Below are 26738 nucleotides of genomic sequence, written 5' to 3'. Positions count from 1 at the left end.
AGAGGACATCAGCTACTCTACGTTTTAATTATTATGATGTGTCTGCTGTGTGTATGTGGGGGAGTGGGGTTTGTCTGAAGAGTGTAGGGGGGTTTGGGCCCGGTTTTAACTTTCTAAATTGTACAATTTACAATTATCACACCCAACACTCAGCAATAGAATCGTCTCCATCTGGTCGCCACTCATCAACTTTCTACACACATTTGTCATCCGTCTTCATTTTTATTTATTTATTTTGAATTTCCAATTATGTTTTTCCTGAGAACCAATCCCCCTATTTCAATTTTCTTTTAATCTATTTTTTTTGAGAACCAAACAAATTAATTAACACACACACACACGCACACGCACATGCACACACACACACACACACACACACACACACACACACACACACACACACACACACACACACACACGCAGACATTACATTCAATTAGAGAGAGAATTAAAGAGAAAAAAGGGAAGAAAAGGAAGGAAAAAAAGAGAGAGATGGGGAAAAAAAATTATTGTTACTTATTTTCCTTTTCTTTAAAAAAATAAAAATAAATAGTACAATTTTTAAACATGTAAAGCACTTTTTGCTACGTATAGATAAGATAAGATAAGATAAGATAAGATAAGATAAGATAAGATAAGATAAGATAATCCTTTATTTGTTCCCTCAGTGGGGAAACTTATTTTTTTGGCAGCAGTACACTTAGCACACACATGCAGGGGAGGGGTAAAAGAGATTAAAAAGTAAAAATATTTATAAAATATGTATAATTACAGAAATATGAGCAGTATATACAGTAGAAACAGTGCAAAAAGCAGGTAGAGTGTATATGTATGGAAAGCGCCTTATAAATACGTTTTGATTAATTAATTGATTGATTGAAAACAGAAAGTTTCCAAGCGTCCCTGAACGCAACTAATGCGTTTTACTTTGAAGTGAATGCGGAAGAAACGCCGGTCTCTTATTTCCAAGGTGCCAAACCGGAAGAGGTGTGGGCTGTCCTCGCCTTAAGGCTGATTTATGGTTCCGCGTTACACCAACGCAGAGCCTACGGTGCGCGTCGCCGCGTACCCTACGCCGTACCCTACGGCGTAGGCTCTGCGTCGATTTAATAATTCAGGCTTTAACTTGACTGCGGGTCCCGCAGCTGCCACACTGGCCGGACTTGGACTGGACCCGGACTGAGTCGAGCAGGTAAGAGCTGCGAGTCTGTCCGCGCTGCTGCTGCTGCGGGGTTTACTCTCCTCCTGGAGGAGTCACAGCTCGGCCGGAGAGCCGGGGAGGTTGATGGAGGCGGGAGAGGAAACGGCTCGGTGGTTCGGGCCTGTGACACCAGTTCGATCCCCGTACGGACCAAACTGGACACTGATGGTTGTGGAGGAGGATTTATTTATCAGTCCACTCTCTGCTGTAGATAAACCCCATAATATTACATGATCTAGTAGTTGTTGTGGCTCTGTGGATGTCCGAGGAAAAAGTGTGTGTATGTATATGTGTAAATATATATATATATATATATATATATATATATATATATATATATATATATATATATATATATATATATATATATATATATATATAGGGCTGGGCGATTTTGGACAAAAATAAAATCCCGATTTTTTTTCTCTGAAAACCCGATTTTCGATTTCGATTTTTTTTGTAAAACTACAAAAGACAATGGAATAAATTGTTTCAAATATTTTATCTTTATTTTTAAAGAAAAATAGCAAACAAATTTCCCTATTGGGAATGAAGTGCAATTGAAAGATACTGTAAATCCTCCTTGAGTTTAGTAAAGTGACAACATTTATAATTGTTAAAAGTGTGTGTGTGTGTGTGTGTGTGTGTGTGTGTGTGTGTGTGTGTGTGTGTGTGTGTGTGTGTGTGTGTGTGTGTAAATAAGATGATGAAAGTAGATACATAAATTGAAAATATTAATTCGAGAGTAAACAAATAAATAATTATCATATAGAGTGGTGTAGCACGATATCATATAAATATAGCATAATAATATAGTAATATCCTAATATAACATAGTTTTTATAAAATATTATACATATAACGAAATGGTATCACCATACTATAATATATAACAATATAATAGTATTATTATATATAATACTATAGTTTAACATCCCATGAGATTTCATAACTTAAAGCAACACTACGTAACTTTTCCACCTTAATATAATATTTCCAGAGTCATTGTGATGGTACATCAACTTCCAACAGGTTTAATGACACCTCTGTCATGGTCTGAGGGGTCTGTATCGCCTTCACTGGCACTATGTAACTTTGAGGTGGATGGTAGGAACCCTTCCACACTACTGGTAAAGCACTACCGCTTTTGTCCAAAGGAGCCGCCAAACTCAACAAAAGCTGAAAGTTACGTTGTGCTGCTTTAATATAAAAAAAAACTGAAACAATATATCATGATAATGCCAGGAATAATTATTAGAGTTAGAATTGGTAATTTATATATTGCAATGAGGGGTGAGATCAAACCGGGGCGTCAGGGAAGCGAACAGGAGGCCCCCTACCAGACTCCAGTTGCCTGACCGGGAGCCCCAGCAAGAGGCAGTTAGGCCATGTCAGGATGCACGATATATCAGGGCTGGGCGATATATTGAGATTTTAATATATATCGATATATTATCAAACGCGATATGGTACGAGACAATATCGATTATATCGATATAGCTTATTTTGTGACAAATTGACTGTACATCAACGCTGACCCCTCTCGCTGGCAAAAAGTACCTTTGTGTGCTGAAACCTGACAGTGTTGACAGGTTAGTTTTCCTGGCACAAAATCTGTAAAATGTACAGTAGTTGACTTGTTGTAATTATTTGAGATTTGCTCAAAGAGATGCAATATCTGCACAAATGTTTTGTTATTTGCACAACTGTCAACCTCAGTGGAAAAGTCTGCCTGTTACTGTCTACATTGTATTAATTGCACAGTGTATTTTAATTTAATTGTTATGCAGGAAAGGGATATTTGTTTTATTTTATTCAAGAAGCATTTTTATTCTATATATGCAGGCAGTTTATTTTATTTCATTTGTTTTATACATTTTGATATTGTGCAGACCTCTGTTAATAAAGGAACTTGTGTGACATTTGGCACGAGGCTTTGTATTAAAACTGACTGGTTTTTTTAAGGGTTTGCCTCAGAAAAAAATGAAGCTAACAGAGATGCTATGCTATAATGCTTTGGAGGAAACCCCAATTATGTCACAGAAAAAATATCGATATATATCGAGTATCGCCATTCAGCTAGAAAATATCGAGATATGACTTTTGGTCCATATCGCCCAGCCCTACGATATATATCTCGATATTTTGCCTTAGCCTTGAATTAACACTTTGATTCATACAATCACACCAGTATGATGATTCTATATGTCTACATTAAAACATTCTTGTTCATATTGCATTCATATATGCTAATGTTAAACTTTCATGCAAAAAGGGCAAAATCACAACTAAGTCAAATTTACCAAAACTGTATTTATTAAACAGTTACTAAGCAGTGAGTGGCACAAACATAAAAATTGTCATTTCAAAACAGAAACTGCACGTTGCATCTCTCTTACTCCCCGTCTGGAGAACATCTGCTAAGAACATGTTCTGGTCCAGGTTTTACCTGGTTTTACCTGGTTTTACCTGGTTTTACCAGGATGAGCTGCTCTGAGCAGGAGGGCCTTTACAGCACCTTTATATTAAGACTAATTGTAGGTGTAGGGACTGCAATGTTTCATCCTCTCCTCCTTTACTTTGCATCACTTTCACTTATTTTTAGAAATATGACGTCATATAGTCTTGTTTGCCTTTGTTTTGATGATAGTGAATGATTTAATGTGGCCACATTTAAGCAGCACTAGGTGAAGTTTCTCAGCTCTCGAAGAGAAAGGTTCGGGCGGCGCGCGGACGCGTGTTGCACTCAGTGGATAGTTGGAGCTGCATCAGCGCGGCGTGCAAGGAGAAAACATCCCCTCCCGTCTTTACTAAACCGTCCCAGTTTGCTTTGAAAAGAGTCCGTCGCGCATAGCAACCGCGCGGATGAGCTCAAACAGGCCGAGTTTGGGAAAGTAGAAGCCGAGATACATCGAATATACTCGATATATATCGCCCAGCCCTAATATTAGGGGTGGGACGATACGGGTAACTCACGATTCTATACTGTGGCGATATGTGGCTCACGATAACGATAATATCACGATACACGATATCTACGATATTCGATATATTGTGAGAAATTTTATCAATGATATATCACGATATATGTGACTGAAAAAGAAAAAATACCCATAAAAAGGAAAAGGTCTGTAGTTATGCATTTATTCAATGCCAAAACTTCATACAATGTACAAATAAAGTGCATTTGCATAGTGCCTCACTGCCTCCTAGGCTTGTAAATGTAAACACTGTACAGCTGGACAAATTAAAGTGCATGAACATTAATAACATGTTTTATATAAACCATGACAGTGCACTGCTTTGTTTCCAATACTGAAAAGTCAGTAAGCAACTTAATTTAGCATAGTACCTCACTGCCTCCTAGTCTTGTAAATGTAAACACTGTACAGCTGGACAAATTGAAGTACATGAACAATAGTGCGGTGACAACCACGTAAATCCATACCCCCCTACACTTCAGACAAACCCCACTCCCCCGCATACACACAACAGACACATCATAATAATTAAAACGTAGAGTAGCTATTTAAAAAAAAAAAGCTCCCCCCCTTCAAGCAGTCTGTCATGACAAGTTACACTTCATTATCTGTGATCATGTGTACTTTTTTTTACCAAGTTAGGTGTATTGTTGTTTCTGGCAGCCTGTTTCAATTTTAGTTTTAGTCCAATCTTTGGGTCAAGCTATCATTTTAGTTTTTATTAGTTTTAGTCACGTTCATTCTCCTTTTAGTCGTGTCAAGTTTCAGTTGACTAAAAAGTCTGAGCATTTTAGTCTTATTTTAGTCAAAATTGTCCAGGACCATTTTAGTCAAGTTTTAGTCAAAGATTGTATTTAGCCAAACCCATTTTCCAATTCAAACAAGTTTATCTTATTATTATATTATTGTTACATTATAGACTAGAGAATACATTCATTCCATATACAGAAGACTCTAATTTGAGTTTACAACATATTTATTTTTCCGCATTTCTCCCCGTCTTTTTCTTTTTCGACGACACATTGGGTTTTCTTTTCCACGTCTATGTAGGAAAAGTGTATCCAAAGATGGTCTCTTCTTCTTTTTCTCCCAGCCCCAGAGAAGATCCCCGCGTGGCCGGCCATCGGCCCCTTCCTCTATCGAACTTTCTTGTATCAGCTTTTGGACAAGGAAAGTAAATTAATAAATAAGGTCATAATATGTGTATTTTAACCATACAGAGAACTGCAAGTGGGGGAACAAACATGTTCGGCCTTCGTCAGTACAACTTAGCTAATGCTAGCCTGTAATGCTGTTGTTGCTTGGTATTTCCTTTCCTGTAATTCTTTTTCGTTTCCAGCCAGCGAGAAAGATAGGTGGCTGCAGTGTCAGTGTTATTTTATTTCCTTCGGTGAACAAGATGATGTTGAGGTTCAAAATGCGGTCGGACTCGTCTGAGGTGACGTCTGAAAACAATAGACTCTTAACTTCGTAGGGTGTGTGTGTGCGTGTGTGCATGCGTGCGTTCGTGCGTGCGTGCGTGGTTGTCATACTAGTCAGATGTTAATATTTCCACAAAATGTTGACGGAAAAGGGAAAACCACAAGAATTATTAATTTCCAGGTTTAGGTAAATGTCAATCAAGTGACGTCGTCTTATAGGACGTCTCTCGGAGGTTTCAGTCACAGCAGACTTGTAAAGTTGTTGTTTTCTTTGGTACATTTTCTTCTTTTCTTGCAACGTTCCTCCAAACTGCTCCTCAGCAACACGGCAGGACTTAAACGAAGTCCTGAAAGTGAAAGTCGGCGGTGTCAGTGATCGTCCACAGGTGTTAATTTGATGGTGATCTATATCAGGACCATCTCATGAGACACCGCTTAAACAGCGAGAAAAGAGAAGCAGCGAAAATAGCTGCCCACCTGCTTGTAGCAACACATTCGGTCTGAAAGGGAGCTGAAGCTGCAGAAGAAATGAATCACTGTCAGTGTTTTTGTTCCAACGCCACAGCGTTGGAACACGTAGCTCTGCGAGGCTTCATCTGGGTTAATCATGAAGTGGCGGTGAGATTAAAGAGTGAGGCAGTCAGTTCTGGTTTGGCATTAAAAACAGGAAACAGGTAGAGCTTCAAAGGCCTGATTAAAATCTAAAACTGCACTGACCTTCAACACAGACGCTGAAACGAGTGTGTTGGACGCGGACGTGGACTCTCTAAGGTGTGGAGGCTGCTGGTGGCGAGTTTTTTTTTGTCCTAAACTTTTCTGCCCCAATCAGGGAACGCAGCTAGAACAGAGAGGTTTAAGTTTGAGAAGGACAAGATTTTAACAGCCATTGAGGATGAGGAGCTGCCCGCCATGTGGCAACCGACCCGTACGGCCCCTCCTGCAGGTGGTGAGCCCACAGGAGACCGAACCCATGGCTGGACCCCATGGGTAAAGATATGGCTAGGCATCCTACACTTACCCCCTCCCCCCCTGCCTGAAGATCTGATTAGGGTCCTTGTGGTCCTTGTATTATGCTCCATATGAATCCACTGAATGGCCCCCAGGACCCGTTGGCCTTGGGAAACCCTACCAGGGGCCGTATCCCCAGACCAACATCGCCCCTGGAATCATTCAGGCACGCAAACCCATCTACCCTGACGAGATGGCGATTCAGTCCCATGTTTTGGGCCCAGTTGAGAGAAAGTCCTGAGGCAGAGCCAGGATACATAGAAGAGATTATACTTCTTGGATTGCCTCGGCATGCGTTGGTGTCCTCCGGGAAGAGCTACAGGAGGTGGCTGGAAAGACGGAGGGTGGGCCTCTCTGCCTAGACGGTACGGCTGTTCCCACTACCCAAACCAAGCAGGGATGAATGGTCGGGTGGGTGGATGGATCCGCCCCTCAAGTGCAGAAAAGCCAGTTTCCTGTTGGGTATCAGTTCCACAGGGACCAGAACTCGGACAACTGTAGCTTTTTGCTAACTGGACCAGTTTGCTGGACCGCACTACAAGTAGCTAACGTTGATTGCCACTGCTGTGTTTGGGATAATTTCCTGTCACATGACCCAGTTTCAACCAAGCTTCAGATGTCAGACCGATGTCCTCACAGTTGTCTCTAGAAATATTCTGGTGTACAGAGGAGTTCATGGTCCCCTCAGGGACTATGGGGTGTCCGGGTCCTGTAGCCAGACCCGGATTAACTCGGTGTGGTTCCCCAGGATGACCACACTTGAAGTGTCCCCCTCCTCCCACATTTTACGGTAAAAAAAGCGAAATTTACTTTGGTTATAAAGACCATAGATGTACATGAAAGTATTGCTGAAGTACATGCTCAACACTCATACTACAAATAAATGTACGACAAGCAACCAACTAAGAGTAACACCACAGATAGACATGAGTCTACAAACGCCAGACTACACTGATGCTCCAATCAGAATGCAACTCACATGCCAATGTAACACCACATGTTAACTATCATCATTTCCATCATATATGGCCTGTCTGAGGACTACATGCAAAACTATTACAGCATATGACTTAACAATCAAACAGGCCTACTGAATGAGCTGATATGAAGGTAGGGAACAGCACGTTAATAAAATAGCAAAGTGTAAGCTGTTAGATTTAAGGTTGTTAAGTTGTTCTGTTGTATCCAGCAATAAAGTGTATTACTATTATTAATGAGGTAAACAGCTCCCACCTTTCTCTCTCTCTTTACTGCTATCCATGGTACTGATTAGTGATGTGGTTGAGCTAAGTCCGCCGGACCACCGTCAGCAGAAGAGATGCTAGCAGAATTAGCATTGCTGAGACTCGGTTGACCAAAAAAAGCTTGCGATTTCAGGAACGTTGTGAATTGCGGCTTTCTGTCTGATTTTTTTTTTTTAGCTTTCTTTTAGCAAAACCGCTTAGGGCCTCACTCAAACGCAATTCTTTTTATTCTATTATTATTATTATTATTATTATTATTATTATTATTATTATTATTATTAATAATAATAATAATAATAATAATAATAATAATAATAATAATTAATTATTATTATCATGTATTTTTATTATATTATTGGTTGCTGCTGTACCTGTTTGCTCCTCTTCCAGCAAATATATAGAGAAAATAACAAAATATGACATATATGGTCCAGTTAGTCATTTGATTTGGTGCCCCCTGATTGGCTGGTGCCCTTGGGCGCTTGTTCGGTTCAGTACATGGATAATCCGGACTAGCCTGTAGCAGCCCAATAACCCCAAATCAGATAGAGAAAACGTCTTTCCAACCATTACTTGTTCGTTTTCTCGTTGTACAGTCAATAAGTTTAAGATTAAACGGGGCATTTGAGGCCCGTAGACGCTGAGATGTAGCTCTTGGGCTTTTTACAACTTCTTTGAGCGTACCATGGTCTGGCTTTCAAAAATTTACCAGGAAGTCCACTTCATGGGAAGATTGACAGCGCTCTCGAATCTTTTACCGATGATAATAAACTCTAGTATAGAATGTTGAACCCCACAATGTGATTGGATGGGGTCTATGGGGCCACTTCAATAGTTTAACATCCCTCGACGTTTAGGCATTGCAAGCGGTACAATTACATCATGCAGCCGTGCTGCACCTCTGAAATTCCCTGCAAGATTCCTTTAACATGCAGTCACACCTGTATCTGAGCGTAGACGTGTTCCTCCACCCCGCAGAGTTCCTGTGATGCCCCAGGGCGGGGGCTGAGCTGGCTGGGGACACAATGCCGTACGTGGACCGACAGAATCGCATCTGTGGCTTCCTGGACATCGAGGAGGATGAGAACAGCGGCAGGTTCCTTCGGCGGTACTTCATCCTGGACACCCAGGAGGGAAGCCTGCTGTGGTACATGGACAACCCTCAGGTGAGGCTGTGTGTGACGGTGTGTGGGGGTTAAAGGTCAGCCAACATCTTAACCACCTGAGTCATTCTTGAGAATTGTTTTGATGCCGTTGTTGAAACTCCAACATCTCCTCAGCTTCCAGCATCTGAAGTTTCTCCCTAGGTCTCTTGCTCAACTGCCATCATTGGAGCACAGTTTGCAAAGCTTCACTCTGAAAACCATGGGGAAGAAGTTACCTTGCGCTGCCTTCCAACCGGGACACTGAGCGAAAGAATTAGGCTTAAATGAAGGTGGCAGAGATTGACAGAAGAGGTACTTTCATCAGGATCTGAGTCCAGTTCTGGCTTTTGAGGCACCCAACAGGATTTAAGCCACTCCACTACCTTGACTTTATTGTCCTTAATCCACTTTGGAACTCATTTAGAGGTATTCTTGGGACCATTGTCCATTTGGGAGACCCACCAGCCCTCCATGCTTCATTGTTAAGATGTTCTGAGGCCTGCAAGCTCCTTCCTTTTCCCTCCAAACACAACATTGATCTTTATAACCAAACAGTTCCAGTATGGTCTCATCAGACTACAGGACTTGTCTCTAAAAACAAAAATCTTTGTCCTCATGTTCAGCTGTAAACTGTTATCTGGATTTTTTCCTGGTGGTTTTGGAGCAGTAGCTTTCCCTTGCCATGGGTCACTGCTTTCAGCCAGCATCTTTTATTACCATCCTCCCATGTATTTGGTCTACTAGCTAGTTTGGCACCAATTAAATGAAGAAAAGCCCACTCGGACCTACGGTCATTTGACTTGCTGCCTGTAAGGTGTTTCCTTACAGGTGTAAACGAGAAGTCTTACTGCATATTTTGAAGTTACTGTCCAGAAGATTACGAACTACCTTACACCGAACAGTAACCTCTTAAAATAGTTTTTCTCTTGTAAATCACTGTTCCCCATAAAAACAGCAGGAGTGAAGCTAACAATGATATTTTGTCTCCTTTTTTTTCAGAATCTGCCCAAAGGTACAGAGAAGGTTGGATCTCTCAAACTCACCTATATCTCCAAGGTTGGTCCTCTCTCACACACAATGTTGATGACATTCCCAGCATCATTGGTCAATGATGGGTCACTGCAAAAACAATGCAGGGCAATAACTATTCTAAGTGATGTCTTTAATGTCTGTAATTTAGTCTATTCTGAGCCACAAATTCTCAAAGACAAACCGGACAATCCTTCGGTGACGCCGCTCACTGGTTTCTCTTGTACTGAACGCAACGAAATCTAACTATGGAGAACAACTTTCTGCTGTAAAGTTGGACATTTTAATATGGAGGTCAATGGATATGATGGATGATATTGGATCCGGATCCTAGTGGTCAGTAGAAGAACTGCGCGAAAGGGAAACCAGGATAGAACACCTTGTATAGGACATACTCTGGACCTTGATCTAGAGAGACGCCATGTGACATCTCAAGAGATGTCCCTCGATGTATCCTAATGTCCCGAGGGATATCCTATACGAGGCCTTGAAGGGCCTCATTTAGGACATCCCTGCAGGACCTCGTATTGGACAAAGGGCCTGGGACACCACCTCAATGAGGCCCTTCAAGACCTCTTGGGGGGGTTTTCGGTCATTGTCCATCCCAAGCAAGCGCTTGTTTTTCTTTCTTGCCAGCAATAAGTCGGGTTTGTTTCCCGCCACCAGGGCTGCAGTTCGGTTTTCTTTTTTCAGAGGTTGTCATCTCGTCCAACACTGGGACAATTTAAACCTTGTAGCTCGTGATGTAGATTAGAGTTAGCAGCTCCAGGTCTGAGGTCTTGGTTCATCCAGAAAAGTCTCTGGTCTGGATTGAGGTTGAATAGCTAGAGCTGTGCGAGGAGCTGTATTTTCAAGCCTCTTTACTAAATACCCCCATGATTCATAAGTAAATCCTCCTCTAACAGCAGGAGCTTGAGGTGGGCATGTCTTGTATGACTATCATCTCAGGGCATTTGCTGATACACGTTTCTCTTAAAAGAGGAGGGGTCATGCTCATGAAGTCGGGGGTTTCGGAGAGTTCATGATGCGGCGTGTTTTCTTTGGCCACACCGGTGGGAGGGGGAGGGTGGAGGTAACTGACTCAACTCCAAACCATCACCCTTCCACCACCGTGCTTGACAGTAACTGTGGGCATTTTCTGCTCAAATGCTAAATGTAAACACAGGCCACGGTTACATGTTATGTTTTTTAATTCGGAATTAATAATTCCAAATTAAATAATTCCGAATTAAGCTATTTTCCTCCGAGTTTACATCTATCTATCTAATTCCGAATTGAGGTTTACATGGAAAACACATTTGATCGGCTTTATCCAATTTCGCTTAAGGTCTGGGGGTTGGGAAGGTTCTGATTGGATAGGGGGGCGGACCGGAAGTTACGTCTACCGGAAGAAAAACCTACTTAGCCGCTTAGCAGCTACAACCTTGAAAAGCTCACAATTTTTATGTTTCCTGCCATCTGTTCTTGTAATTATTTCCAGGTCCTCCAAGCCATTTATTAAATAAATGGTCTCTGCTCTTGACCACCGTTTACTGCGTGCTGCCATCTTGAAACTTTGTTTAGAAAACAAGCCCAGCGCGGAATATAAGCGTCATGGAGACAGACGGGCGAGGAAACGAGCAGCGCAGAAAGACCGGAATTAATTGAAAGCGGAATGAGTGTAATCGCGGAATTATTCTATTCGTATTTTAAATCGGAATAAACCAGCCACTTACTTCTGAATTAAGTTTAATTTGAAATGGCCATTTTCATTCGGAATTAGGTGTTTACATGGTAATTTTTACTTATTTCAATTAAATTAAATTAAACTTCCCATGTAAACGCACTGACAGACTTAAATGCCGAGTAGTCACTTAGAAGAGGTTCTGTTTAGAATCGGTTCCACTTTAGTCGACCTTCAGAGACCTAACGTCTTCCTCTCTTGCTCAGGTCAGCGATGCCACCAAACTCAGACCAAAGGCAGAGTTCTGCTTCGGTAAGTTCCAGCCTCTTCCTTCCCCCTCAAACACGCCTTCCTGCCTCCGTCTTTACCTAAACTGTGACTCCGACCACATAAATCCAGAGTTGTGGCCGGAGCAGAGCCCCCAGACCTCTCCTTCCTTGCTTTCTTCCTTCCTTCCTCCCTCTTTTCCTCATCTCTTGGGTTTATTTCCTTTCTTTTGTCCCTCGCTACTTGTTGTTGTCCAACAGTAGCTCTTTGTCACTCAATAGGAGGAAACTGTAAAATGACAATAACCTGACCTACGTACATGAGTGTGTGTGTTTGCATCTGGATGGGATGTTAACACACTCACACACACATCCTCTCTGCTCTGAGAGCCACAAACAAGCTGATATTTTTAGATTTCCATGGAGCTCGGTTTGTTTTTCTTCTGGTCCGGTGTTTACGTGCCCCTCTCGCTCTGCTCTCTCTGCAGTCATCAACGCGGGGATGAGGAAGTTCTATCTGCAGGCCAACGACCAGCAGGATTTGGTGGAGTGGATCAGTGTCCTGAACAACGCCACAAAGATTACTGTGAGCCTGGTGCATGTTCGCACACTGACGGATCAATCGGTGACCCTGTTTCTCGTGCCTTTTTAATGAGTTTCTTCAGCCCCGAAGGCAGCGGCAGATGGAAAATTACCCATCAGCCCAGAGAGCTGGATTCAGGCTGAGCAGGGTGTGAAGGCCTGACGGACAGGAGAGCTGCAGCTGCACAGAAAAAGTAGCTTTAGACTTGACGCTTGAAGTGTTTCATAGATCAGAGAGAGAAAGCGATAGAGAGAGAGAAAGAGAGAGGGAGAGGCAAACATTTGGGGTTTCCTGAATAATTTCCTTTTTCTTATTTCTGAAAGTTTATTTTTTTTCTTCTTTGTGTATTGTTTGTTTTCACTGAGTAGAAGCTAATGTCTCATATTTTTGCTGATCAAAAGAGATAAGGGTAGGCACTATAAGCTACGGCTTCAGCCTACACCTTTTCGGCAAGGGAAATGTTGTTTTTTTTTTTTTTTTCTTCCTTTTCATCTTGTTCTGTACAAGCCGAAATAAAGATTAATTAATTCATTCATTCAAAGTAACTAAATAATAACTGGCATTTAAGAGGGATGCTGATGATCATCAACAGATGTGCACACCTGTATATAAGCTGATATTTGGCACTTTGCAAGTCTGGGACTTTCTAAGTTTGTGTCAAGACAATACCAGGAGGGAAAGATATAAGCAATGGTCTCAGAGAAGAAATTGTTGCAGATTCATCTGGAAAGCATTATAAAACCCTTTTTTTTTAAAGGAACATGAGGCAGGATTTATGAAAAAAATTCGTATACGTTTTAAGTTTTCTAGTAATGTCAGATGAAGCGTTCCAAACCAAAAAGAATGAGCCCTCTAGTGTATCTCTCCGTTGCCTTGAACAGGCTGTGTGCTGCAAAATGTGCTGCAATTGTGGGGCCGAATTTCCCGCGCTGGGCTGCGGATGTGACGTCACATGACGCTGGATGCACGTTCTCCCCGTTCTCCCGTGCCGGCTTCACTGTTGGCTGCAGTACCCCCAACGGCCGTCGTGGTGAGGGGTGGCGCTAATGAGTCTCATTTCTTAAAAGGAGCCTCATGCTCCTTTTAAAGAAGAAAATTGGAGTTAAATGTTCAACAGCGACAAAAGATATGGACTAGTGGCAAAGAAAAATCAAGATAGTTGTCAGTGTCCCCGGGGCTGGATGTCCCAGTAAGAACAAAACCTAAGATCATCATCTCAGAGCCGGCAGGTCTCACTGAACATGTTACAGTCCAATACTTCTGTCCTCCAGACAGGTGAGACCAGATTGGACATGTTTGGTCCTAACGTCCAGAAAACCAAACAACATTTGAACAGAAACACCTCAGAAAACCTCAATGACCTGAAGCAACGTTGGAAAGAAGAAGGGACCAGAACTCCCCACATCGTTTTTTATTTTATTTTTTTTGACTGCATGTTGAATATAAGTAAAGCCAAAAGGTTTTAGGATAAGTTATATTTTTTAAAAGTATTAAAAATGAGGCACTGTTTTTTCACATTAGTATACTTAGTGGATTCTCCTGTTGTGTTTCAGGTGCCGAAGACCGGGGACGGCCAGGCCGCCCAGGTAGAGACACCGCAGGAGGTCCTCGGCGCTATGAAGCAAGTGTCTTACAAAACGGAGATCATAGGTGGAGTCCCCATCATCACAACCACACAGGTGAGACTCTTAGAGCCACAGGTGGTGTTTCTGAGCAGCGGCGCTGCAGGTTCGGTCCTGTCTGTGCTCATACGGTACATATGGTTCCATACAGAAACAAACCTGACTCGACACGCAGCAGCGCCGACGAGTGACGACCAGTTTGACTCTCATGACTACTTCTCAAAAATGTCAGCAGGGACTACACAAGGGCTTTCCCCAACCTGTTGCCACACGGTTGTGAGCAGAGGATTGACCAAAATGTCTTGATATACTGGAACATTTGTGAATCGGTGGTAAAAAGGTGACGGGGGTGCATGAAAGCTAAAGGTCTTTGCTAATGCCAACATGTTAAGGACGCCCCACAAACATGTTAATAACAGGTAGGGGTGTAACAATATATCGTGCCACGAAATTTCGCGATACAAAAACGTCACGAAACGTGTCGTGGAGGTGACAAAGTGTATCGCGATATTGGATTATTAATATTAATCTATTGTGTTGACTAGTAAGGTGCATCCGACCGCGACCGCGCCTCGACCCGCGGACCAAAATCTTACTACGCTCAGAAGAAACTAGTACCGTTTTCCGGTCCCGTTTTGAGCTCTGAACATTTACTGATGTAAGGCTGGTGTAGAGTTAAGCCTTACCTTATTAAATTAAACCTTTTTCGGGTTGTGAGTAGGATAAACAAGCGGGCAACTTCTGCTGAGTTCCAGTGTACTTTAATGTCCGCTCAACAGCGTAGGATTTTAGAACATCCACACAGCACCTAGTGCTGTATCACTCCGCCCAATCTAAAACATATTAACAACTACAGATAAACTGACTAGTGTCATTATAGTCCCTGATTTACATCAGAATATAAAGAATATATTTATAAAATAATGAACCCTGAATTACCAAAATAACCTTCTTAACAAAAATAAATCTCCTCTTACACTTATAAGGTGAGCATGAATCAATCTTTTTTATGATGCAAAATTGTATGTATTTATTTACTTTTATTTATTTATTTAATTTAAGTTGTTAAATTTCTGGAAAAGAAAAAAGTCAAATCATACATGAGAGAAACTATTCAGTTTGTGGCAAAATATTTGTACTTGTATGAAACTGAAGATGCATAATGCAAACCTGACATTTACTTTTAGTTCAGTTTGTGGAAAATGGTTGGCCTGGCTTTCTCTTTAAACCTTAAACAGTTATAAAGCATTACAAACTGCAACAGGGCAAATGCACAGCATTGTTTTGTATTTTGTGTCTTTCAAATAAAGGACCATTTTTTCCAGTCATATGTTCCTCATTCAAGGTTGTTAAAAAAATACTGCTATAATATCGTATCGTTATCGTGACCTCAATATGGTGTATCGTACCGTATCGTGAGATTAGTGTATCGTTACACCCCTAATAACAGGCCACAAACTCACTAACTGCTCAAACCGCTGGTTTGATGATTTGTTATGCACGTTTCCCCGTGTTTACCTGATGTGTGAGGTGTGTTTGTGTGAATGCTGTGACACTGTTATTTTTACAAAAGTGTGTGTGTGTGTGTTTGTCGTAGGAGCAGGGCGACGGCCAGAATGGCGGCTCCGATCGTGGAAAGCGGGTTCAAAATCAGATGCCCTACTTCCTGTCCAGAGCAGCGCAGGACCAGTCCGTCATCAAGGCTGGCTACTGTGTAAAACAAGGAGCTCTGGTGAGAACACACACACACACACACACACACACACACACACACACACACACATTACATTCAATTAGAAAAGAGAAAAAAGGGACGAAAAGGAAGAAGAAAAAGAGAGAGATGGGAAAAAATATTGTTACTTATTTTCCTTTTCTTTAAAAAAAAAAAAAAATAAATAGTACAATTTTTAAACATGTAAAGCACTTTGTGCTACGTATATATGTATGGAAAGCGCCTTATAAATACGTTTTGATGACGTTTTGATGAAAACAGAAAGTTTCTATGAGTCCCTGAACGCAACTAATGCGTTTTACACACACACACACACACACACACACACACACACACACACACACACACACACACACACACACACACACACACACACACACACACACACACACACACTACCGAACCAGAACTCTGCTTTTTGTGGATATGATACTGTTGGTTTTCATCACCTGCAACTCAAACCCTCAAACTCCGAGACCATGATCATCAGGGTGAAAAACAAACATCACATGTTGTTCATTTGAGGTTGCACTCAGATATACGTTTACGCCAAGACTGAAGGAGGAATTGCCGATTTGCAAAATGACTGCAAACGTTCGCGACCGTGAAACTCCCACGAGTTCACAGCGTTTCACTTCTCTTCTCAGATGAAGAACTGGAAGAGGAGATACTTCATGCTGGACGAGAAGGCCGTCAGCTACTACAAATCGGACCTGGTGAGAGCATTTCACGCGTTTGTTGTCTGAGTGAACGGTGAAACTGGGTTACGGAGGAAATCCAGCTGTTTCGGTCGGGATAAAGAAAACCAAAGCGAATTGTTTCCGCGGCAGTGAAGCTGCAGCCGAGCGGCGCAGCTGTGCACGGGTCTCCACACGCAGCGGCATGCGCCCTAAATACCTCCCCACACGAGCCACGCGTGCACAGATTAGTGGAGAATGTGCCAACCGCAGCCTGTCTGAGCACGTGCAACGACACACCCTGTGTGTGTGTGTGTGTGTGTGTGTGTGTGTGTGTGAGTGTGAGAGTGTGTGTGAGTGTGAGTGTGAGTGTGTGTGTGTGTGTGTGTGTGTGTGTGGCCTCTGGCTGTGCGCCCATGCCTGTATGAACACAGCTGTAGCTGTAGGTACAAAACTGTGAAATCTGGGTGATGAAAGTGTGTGTGTGTGTGTGTCTGTGTGTGTGTGTGTGTGTGTGTGTGTGTGTGTGTCTGTGTGTGTGTGTGTGTGTGTGTGTAAAGAGACAGAGATTCAGACGGACGTGGGAGGGGCCACTGAATTTACTCAGGAATGTAGAAAAGATAGATAAAGCCACATTTGTCTCTCGTGACTCTTGTAATTGTTGAGCAGAAGTGAAGCTTCCAGAGCAACTTGAGCCGTTCTCAACATCTGTATCTGCACTGGCGAGGGTCACCTGACCCAGATGTCGTCTCTTTCCAGAGGTCGAGACCTGGACTGAGCTTGTTATGGCATTGAAATGGAGATGTGGTAGGTGTTTGGTAAACCATCAAACCACAAGGCCAGATGTGGGCCAGAGAAAGCAGAAGATGTGTGAACCAGGCAGAGACCTGACAGAGAGTAGGAGGGGTTCAGAGTGACTGGGGACCAGGGGACTAGATGGAGACTAGGAGGGGTTCAGACTGCAGACGTCACTTGTTTGAGCTGCTGAATCACTCTAAAGTCGTTGTTACAGGAACAAACAGTCGCAGTTCTTTCAATAAAAATCAATAAAAGTCACAGAGATGAACTAGATCCTTTGGCTCGAGCCGGTTCCTGGTGTTGTGGTTCAGGCCAGTTCCTGGTGTTTATTTATTTATTTATTTATTTATTTATTTATTTAAAGGACAATGTGCAGGTACATTAAAAAGATGGCTGCACCAGAGTTAGCCACAAGCTAATTTCCATCTGTAGTCCTTGACAAACATAAATACTACACATTAGGGTTTACAATGACAGTATTCAAATGCAAATAAAAGAAACAGATTACTGTACAATGTCCTGAAACCACAATAAAAGGTTAACATTTAAAGCACTTAGTGCAAGTACAAAATACAGACTGATTAAAATAACAGATTAGAATAATTGAACCTAAAATAAGGTTGGGTCAAGATAAATAAATCAGAAAATCCAAATGCCATCAGATGGTAGATCAGATGTTACCCACAAGGGAACCATCTGATGGCCAAATACTCGTCCAGTATTGTCAATAAGAACAGGACTGACTATCCAAAAGCCACTTTTTGACGGCCCTAGAAAAACTATGGAAGTCAGCCATGTTCATTAGATTGTCCGGGAGCCCATTCCATTCCTTAATAGCTTTATATGAAAAAGCTGATTGAGAAAAGGCGGACTTCCTTATGGGAACATTGCACTCACCCCTGGAGACAGACCTTAGCACTCTACTGGTGGATTGAGAGCGTGGCTGATCATGGGCCTTTAGGGGGGTGGGGCAGCATCGTGCAGGATTTTGTGTACCAGGCGGATATTGGAGTACATGATTAAATTAGCAAAGCTTAAAATTTTAAGTTTTAACAATATGTGGCAATGATGGAAACGTTCTGGGTGGAGCCGCTTGTGTTTGTGGCGTCCAGCGTGAAGAACCTGTCGTCTCTTGTGTTGCCCCCCCCAGGAACGAGAGGCGCTCCGGGTCGTCCCGCTGAAGGAGATCCACAAGGTCCAGGAGTGCAAGCAGAGGTGGGTGCCGGGTCTGCGGGTCGGCGTGTGGGTCCTTGTCTCGCCGGGGGGAGTAACCTCTGCTGTTTCCTGTCTTGCAGCGAGCTCATGATGAGGGACAACCTGTTCGAGATGGTCACCAGCTCCAGAACCTTCTACATACAGGTGACCCACGCAGCTCGTCTCCGTGGTTACCACCGCGCCACTCGCGTCCATCTGTAGGAGTTTACTCCATCTGTCGGAGCACGTAAAGTTGCTTTCGTTAACGAAAATTATGACTAAATATCGTTGTCAATGAACCTTTATCACCTGAGGAAAACGAGACGAGACGCAACGAAAAAATGCTGGTCATGTGACGATAATGATGATTAAATATATAATGCAATATTTTAGACGAATAAAAACCAGACTAAAATGTAGATTACAGAATAAAAACTCTGCTAAAATGTGTCTTCATTTTCGTTGACCAAAACGAGACGAAATGTTCTACCAAAGATCCTTAATCTCCATGTTTTCAGTAGTTTCTCTGGTTTAGTTCTGCTGGGTGACGTTAGTCCTCAATCCCAGTCGCTGCAGCAGGAATCAGATCCAGGAGATGCAGCTGCAGAGTTAGAGGCTGATGCCGTTAACGCAGAGCTCTAGGTTCACGTCAATTAAAAACAAAGTTACATAGAGAAAGGGACCGATGGCCGCGCGGGGATCTGCTCTGGGGCTGGAGAAGAAGAAGAAGATCCATCTTTGGTTACACTTTCCTACATAGACGTGGAAAAGAAAACCCAATGTGTCGTCGAAAAAGAAAAAGATTGGGAGAAATGTGGAAAAATAAATATGTTGTAAACTAAAATTAGAGTCTTCTGTATCTGGAATGAATGTATTCTTGAGTCTATAACAATATTATAACAATAATATAATAATAAGATAACCTTGTTTGAATTGTAAAATGGTTTTGGCTAAATACAATCTTTGACTAAAATGCTCAGACTTTTAGTCGACTGAAACTGGACACGACTAAAATGAGAATGAACGTGACTAAAACTTATAAAAACTAAAATGATAGCCAAAAACAAGACTATGATCAGATTCTGAACGTGTCTGTGTCTCGTCAGGCGGACAGTCCGGAGGAAATGCACAGCTGGATCAAGGCCGTCTCCGGGGCCATCGTGGCCCAGCGCGGCCCGGGACGCTCCGCCAGCACGGTAGGTGTCCCGCAGGGCGGCCGTTGGGGCTAAAACTGAAACCAGCACCTGAAACCGTGTGTGAAATCCTTTCACACACGTAGTTCCTGCAACTCCGGTTAGACAAACAGATAAAAGACATTTCCTCTTTTTTTTTTCTCACCCTGATATGAAAAGATTGTGAACCTGACAGTAAAACCGTCAAACGTTTATTGTGTGTTCGTCCCACAACAGAACACGTGATGAGGAAACGAGGGATTGTGTTGCAGTAGACTTTGATCCTGAGTAGTTTTGAATTGAGCGGCGGAGGGCGCGCCACCTTGTGGCAGGAACTAATGCAACAGATAAACGCTTAATTACTGTGGTTCCGTCCAAATTAACACCTTTATTTTCTATTAAATAATATAAATGATATTCAAGTCAACTCGACAATTAATGTTTGTCTTCATGTTAACCGTCTTGTCTTCACAGTGACACAAACACACACACAAACGCACACACACACATGGTTGTGATATGTTTCTTTCTCTCTGTCTTTGAAGAGTTTCTTTCCAAATCCACACGATGGTGTTTTTCATTAAAAATGTATTTTATTTTTTAGCTCTAAGCACCAGTAACGGGTTTTAAGTTAATCCGTCTGAGAGGCGGGAACAGCTGGACACGGTTCCTGTGAAAACACTCAAGTCATGTGACCTTTACTTACAGATGGGCAAAAGTCAGTCGCACCTCTTTAGTTAATGTTTTGTGTTTTTAAAAGAATCTTCTGATCAAAGTTTTAAGTAAATACAATCTCAAAAGGAGCAGGAACCCTCAGTAGACGTTTCCTTCAGCAGCAGGAACCCTCGGTAGATGGTTCTTTCAGCAGGAATTTCTTTTGAATTTGGATTTGCTTTTATTAAATGAATAACGGCACTCTTAAAAACGTTTGTCTCAAGTTGTATTTTACGGTGGCCGAGACCCGCCATTGCTGAAAATAAAAGTAACGCTGCAAACAGAAACAAACGCCGCTGCAAGTAAAATACACGCTTTGCAAATAAAATAAACGCTGCAAATAAAATAAAAAAACGACGCAAATAAAAAAGCCACAACGGAAGTGAATTACCGGGGACTATTTTTGCCGATGCACCGGTGTTGCACATTAAAAATTACACGTAGCGACGTTGAACACTAACCTTTTCACTTATTTTCTCGTTCGTTGTTCTTCTTATTCCTCGCTTTTCTTATTTCTTCCTTTTCACTTTCACTCACGTCTTCGTCGTCTTCTTTTCCTCGCACGTAAAAAACACCGGTGCATCAGCAGAAATAGTCCCCGGTAATTCACTTCCGTTGTGGCTTTTTTATTTGCGTCGTTTTTTTTCTTTTATTTGCAGCGTTTCTTTTATTTGCACCGGCGTTTGTTTTTATTTTCAGCGTTTATTTAATTTTCTGCAATGGTGGGTCTCGGCCACCGTAGTATTTACCTACTACAATCAGATGATGTCTGTCATGCTCTCAAACAAGAACGGGGTGATTAGAGTCGATGGAGGGTCCCAACTTTTGCACATGACATGACTTTATTTTAGCTTTTTGGAACCAAAAGGATATTTGAGATCTTTTCCTGAAGGCTGAGCTGCACTTCAGCAGGTGGAGGGGGAAGTACGGAGGGGTCCCGCGCCTCGGCCGGCGGGTGGATGTGTGGCGTGTTGGGAAGGAGCTCTTCACCTCACCGTAACTGAGCTGTACTAAACTGTTGTTTCCAGATCCGTCAGGCCCGACGGCTGTCCAGCCCGTGTATACAGAGGTATACACCATTCTGCGTTGGCGAATGCAGCACGTATGTCTCCCCGCGCCCCTTTAACCCTCGCCCACCCTCCCATCCAACCGCAGCTTCTCCTGACCCAGCATTTCATTTTTTTCCAGGACATTTAAATTATAATAAGAAGTCATGGATCCTCACAAATACCTGAAGCATTTTTAACAGTCCTTTTGTAACCTCCTGCAAACTGCTGAGTCTCTTTTAAATACAGTCTGTGTGGCAACACCCCTTCAGGCCACATGGGGGCAGCATTTTACAAGGAAGTGGTATTAGAGGGGCCGTTGGAGGGTTTAGGAACTAATAAACCACTGGTTCTCAGCCTTTTTGAGTCATAGCCCACAATCTGGGACCAGTGAATTCACAGTACTGTATAATTTACCTGAAAATCCCTAGAAATGAACCCAGCCCACCTGAGTTAATACAACTTCAGATCAGATGCTTGGATAACATGGAAAAAACTGTGATCCGACATTTACTTTGACTCTTATTTCTTTGAATTTATTAGTATAAAATGGTATAAGTGACAAAATTAATATAAAATGTGAGGATATTTCATGTTTTTTCATGTCGACTTGATTTCATTTGTTAACATACATCAGTTTTTTGCACCTCTGGTCTATTTAGACAAAAAGAGTGATGCCGTTTCTAACAGGTGATGATTTGATACAAAATCAATATCCTTAGCACACTGAGTCTCTGTTGAGCAATGATGGGCAGAGGATCCCCGCTTTAACGAATATCAATAAACCATACTTGGAATCTGCAGGAATTGAAGAGTAAAAAACAAGGTTTGAAGTCTTAGCTGGATCACACAGATTGCTCTATCAAGAACTGTCCTCTCGAATGCTGATAGAACCACGTGAAAATGAATTACCAAATTTTCCGCACCATAAGTCGCATCGTATTATAAGGCACACCTTCAATAAATGGCATATTTTAAAACCCTCTTCACATATAAGGTGCACAGAATATACGGTAAGATACTGTATTATAGTGGCTGGGGTTGAGTTACGCATCTAACTGATGGAGCTGCGCTACAGGAAATGCTACAAAATGCTACAGCAAATGCAAAAAAAAGAAGAAAAGTACCGTAAGTGAAACTTTATTAACAAAATAAAAACCAGCTTTGCTCCGTCTCTTCACAGTTGCCATTATGCCAGTCGTCTTGAACGTCTGTGACGATTCCTGCCGTTTTTAGCGCCGTTACATCAGCCGTTACACCAACTACAGTACCCAGAATCCTCCTGACTACAGTAACAAAAATTACCCTAATGATCATATATAAGGCGCATCGCATTATAAGGTGCACTGCCAGTTTTTGAGAATATTAAAGGTTTTTAGGTGTGCCTTATAGTGCGGGTATCTGGGATGGAACATCACCATAGAAAGCTCTATTTCACCTACTGAGGAGTACCACAGGGCTCTGTATAAGGACCTCTGGTCCTTGTATCCTACATTAATGGGTTAGGGTACCGTTGAGTACTTTTAGACAAGTTCAGAGGAAGAATGGGGCAAATCATCACCTGAAACTCTCCATCGCTTGGTAGCCAGGGTTACTTACTCTGAAATGCTGAACTGGATGTATATTAACAAATGAAATCAAACTGATGAGTCTGAAGAGAAACACAATTCAAAGTAAATGTAAAAATCCTCGAGTTTCCCAACGTTTTTCCAGATTTAGGGTTGTAAAAGGCGGCATCCTTGATCCGAGCTGACGTGCTTCCTCATTTCATGCCTGACTGCTGTCTTTTAAAAAAAAACTTTTTTGACAGCATCACCTCATCCTCGGTCGTTAACGTCATCGTTTCTACTCCACCATCAACACTGACAGCTCCTCGTCACTTTCTTTGTTTCTAATACTCTCCCTCCCTCCCTGCTGCCCTCTCCTGGTGCATCTGTCCTCATTCAGGCCTGAGCAGCGTTTACAGCCCCCCGACTCCCGGCTGGACTTCACAAAGCCGGATTCATCCGGGGCTTTCCTCTCTGCTAACCTTCTGCCATGTTTCTGTTTCCTCTGTGTGTGTGTGTGTGTGTGTGTGTGTGTGTGTGTGTGTGTGCGTGTGTATGTGTGTGTGTGCGCTTTTCAGAGAGTGAGGTGTGACAGTGAAACGCTAACCTTCCCCAAATGAGTCCTGCCGCCTGCTTCCTGTTCCTCCCGCTGCTGCTCATCGTCCAATCACCAAGCCCCGCTGCCTCTCAGCTTCCTTAGCAACCGCTGCTTCCTCCTGCCCTGCTCCCTGGCGAGCGCAGCATCACCTGTTCGTACGTGTTCGTCGGGACTGCATGAGAGTTACAGGCGCAGCGTTTCATCCCCCTGTGACCTGCTGCTTCTGCAGCTTCACCCGTCCAAACTCTTTAGAAAAAGAGGTCAGTTTGTTCAGTTTAAAACAGACGTGAAACTCCCGAATCAGGATGAAACTGGTGGATTAAATCCAGATTAGGGCTGGGCGATTTTGGGAAAAAATAAAATCCCGATTTTTTTTCTCTGAAAACCCGATTTTCGATTTCGATTTTGATTTTTTTGGTAAAACTACAAAAGACAATGGAATAAATTGTTATCTTTATTTTTAAAGAAAAATAGCAAACAAATTTCCCTATTGGGAATGAAGTGCAATTGAAAGATACTGTAAATCCTCCTTGAGTTCAGTAAAGTGACAACATTTACAATTTTCTTGACCAAACAAAGATGACTAGACGAGCTCTGTCTGTAATGCAGCCAGCTGCAAAAAAGGAAAATCGATTTTCCGATTTTCCTTTTTTTAACATCGTCTTGATTAATAAATCCGATTTAGATTTAAAATCGATTATTCACAGCCCTAAACCAGATCCAGCAACAGTTGAGTTCAGGATCTTAGGAAAGTTATTAAACAAACATAAATGTGTTATTTTCATAAAACGCCGGAATATCCCAGCAAAACAAAAACGCCTGACAGACACATATAGTCATGTTATTTTTCAAATTGTCCACAACGCCCCTGTCTCTTTAAGAGCCCCTCCCTGAATTTTTGCTGTAAAAATAAAAGTGCAAAGTGTCTGTTGTAGTCCACCGAGATGGTCGTCGTCCATGACGACGGAGGTGGCTGGAAGTTAAGTCGTGTTGCCGCCGCACTTTAACCTGGCTGCTCTCTTTACTTCCCCGCTAATATCATCTAAATTTTACCCAGAAAACCTGATACCTGCGCATCGTTTTAAGACAAATTACACGCCTGAACTTGGTAGATTGGTCACCAACCAACATCATAAGAACTTCTACGGTATAATAAATGACAGAAGCCGAGCAGGACCTTTACCCCCCGCTGCCGCATGCAGGAGTGACTTAATGTGAAGAAAATAAATGATCAGTATTATTCTGAGCAGTAGGCAACATTTCTGACTCCGTTAAATAAAAATAACAGATCAGACCAGATTCTCGTTGGATTAAATTGACCCGAATCACAATTTTTAATCTCCAAAGGGACATTTGATTGTTTCAGTCTAAATAAACAAAACAATAAAGCATGGGCGGTACAGAAACAGGTCCAGGACTAGACCATCTCCTGGATGAACGCTGGTTAGAGGATCGATGGAGGGCTTTGGCCACGTCCCTCTCTGCTGTGCTTCAGCTTCAGGCGCTTTATTAATCGCTTCGTACCTGACTGTCAGAGATTATCGGCGGTTAAGCGAACAGAAGACGAGTTAAGTGAGTTTGCTGGTGAACAAGGTGACTTGAAACATCTGAGTAGCAATATCACTTCTTTACTTTTTACTCTTTTTTTCCGATCACACATCCATCCTTCCATCCGTCCATCCATCCACTCATCCATAGAACCATCGCTCTGCTCCATCCGTCATTCCCAGCTTCCTCTTCTTCTCCTCACTCCCTTTTCTTCTTCTCTGTCTCCAGGGGTGCAGTGACTCCGCCTCCCCCACCTCCCAGTTCGAGCCGGAACTACGTTACCCAGAATCCCCCCCAGCGGGTGCTGAGCCTCACGCTGGACTCGCAGCACCAGGACAACTTCCTGAGCCTCCTGCCGTGGCGGCTGAGCGCTGTCCAGTCCGTGATGGTGCCCCTCCCCCCGGCGCGCTCCCGCCTCTCGCTGCAGGAGACGCTGCAGTCCTCCAAGTGATGGGGAACGAGTCGCCGTGGAAACGCCGCAGCGCCGCCGGCGGGGGGCAGCTGGGCGAGGAATCTGACGTGCAGATGAGCCTGATGTGAGCTCGGAGAGGCTGGCGGTGACCGACAGCATCGACACAAACACGCACACACACTTCCACACGACCTGCACCTGCACCTGCACCTGCACCTGCACCTGCACCTGCTCCGACACTCCGACCCTCCGAGGACCCGCCTCCGAGTCCAGGTCCAGGTGTGACGTCTGCAGAGAAGATCCTGCTCTCCATCGCTGACTCTTTACCCGTGCAACTTATCTGGATCAACCTCTGGATGGACCTGAAACCAGGACTAGTAGAACTGAAACCAGGACTAGTGGACCTGAAACCAGGACTAGTAGAACTGAAACCAGGACTAGTAGAAAAAAAATCAGGACTAGTAGAACTGAAACCTGGACTAGTGGACCTGAAACCAGGACTAGTAGACCTGGAACCAGGACTAGTAGATCTGAAACCAGGACTAGTGGACCTGGAACCAGGACTAGTAGACCTGAAACCAGGACTAGTAGACCTAAAACCAGGACTAGTGGACCTGGAACCAGGACTAGTAGACCTGAAACCAGGACTAGTAGACCTAAAACTAGGACTAGTGGACCTGAAACCAGGACTAGTAGACCTGAAATCAGGACTAGTAGAACTGAAACCAGGACTAGAAGAACTGAAACCAGGACTAGTAGAACTGAAACCAGGACTAGTAGAACTGAAACTAGGACTAGTGGACCTGAAACCAGGACTAGTAGAGCTGAAACCAGGACTAGTAGAACTGAAACTAGGACTAGTAGACCTGAAATCAGGACTAGTAGAAGTGAAACCAGGACTAGTAAAACTGAAACCAGGACTAGTAGAAAAAAAACAGGACTAGTAAAACTGAAACCTGGACTAGTAGAACTGAAACCAGGACTAGTAGACCTTAAACCAGGACTAGTAGAACTGAAACCAGGACTAGTAGAACTGAAATCAGGACTAGTAGACCTGAAACCAGGACTAGTAGACCTGAAACCAGGACTAGTAGACCTGAAACCAGGACTAGTAGAGCTGTAACCAGGACTAGTAGA

At 42.8% G+C, this 26738-nt stretch overlaps 1 protein-coding gene across 4 annotated transcripts; it reads left to right on the top strand.

The window, feature by feature from the left end:
* The first annotated feature begins 1106 nt into the window (after positions 1-1106).
* Positions 1107-26738, top strand: plekha1b (pleckstrin homology domain containing, family A (phosphoinositide binding specific) member 1b). Of its 4 annotated transcripts, none has more exons than XR_009770542.1 (13): positions 1107-1192; positions 8834-9021; positions 10000-10056; positions 11959-12004; positions 12447-12544; positions 14095-14220; positions 15761-15895; positions 16543-16611; positions 18521-18585; positions 18666-18729; positions 19671-19760; positions 23622-23796; positions 25418-25557. XR_009770542.1 is itself a non-coding variant. In XM_061708786.1 (13 exons), exons 2-13 carry the CDS (start codon positions 8881-8883, stop codon positions 25638-25640), a joined length of 1155 nt encoding a protein of 384 aa, XP_061564770.1. In that variant the 5' UTR covers positions 1107-1192; positions 8834-8880; the 3' UTR covers positions 25641-26738. The 4 variants fall into 4 exon arrangements, 3 of the variants coding, with proteins under 3 accessions (XP_061564770.1, XP_061564769.1, XP_061564768.1); XM_061708786.1 differs by lacking the exon at positions 23622-23796 and adding an exon at positions 21479-21519 and having other exon boundaries at positions 25418-26738; XM_061708785.1 differs by lacking the exon at positions 23622-23796 and adding an exon at positions 21479-21552 and having other exon boundaries at positions 25418-26738.

This window comes from Cololabis saira, chromosome 19 (assembly GCF_033807715.1).
Source record: "Cololabis saira isolate AMF1-May2022 chromosome 19, fColSai1.1, whole genome shotgun sequence".
In the NCBI taxonomy this organism is placed as follows: Eukaryota; Metazoa; Chordata; class Actinopteri; order Beloniformes; family Belonidae; genus Cololabis; species Cololabis saira.
This window is presented reverse-complemented; position numbering and strand designations above follow the sequence as displayed.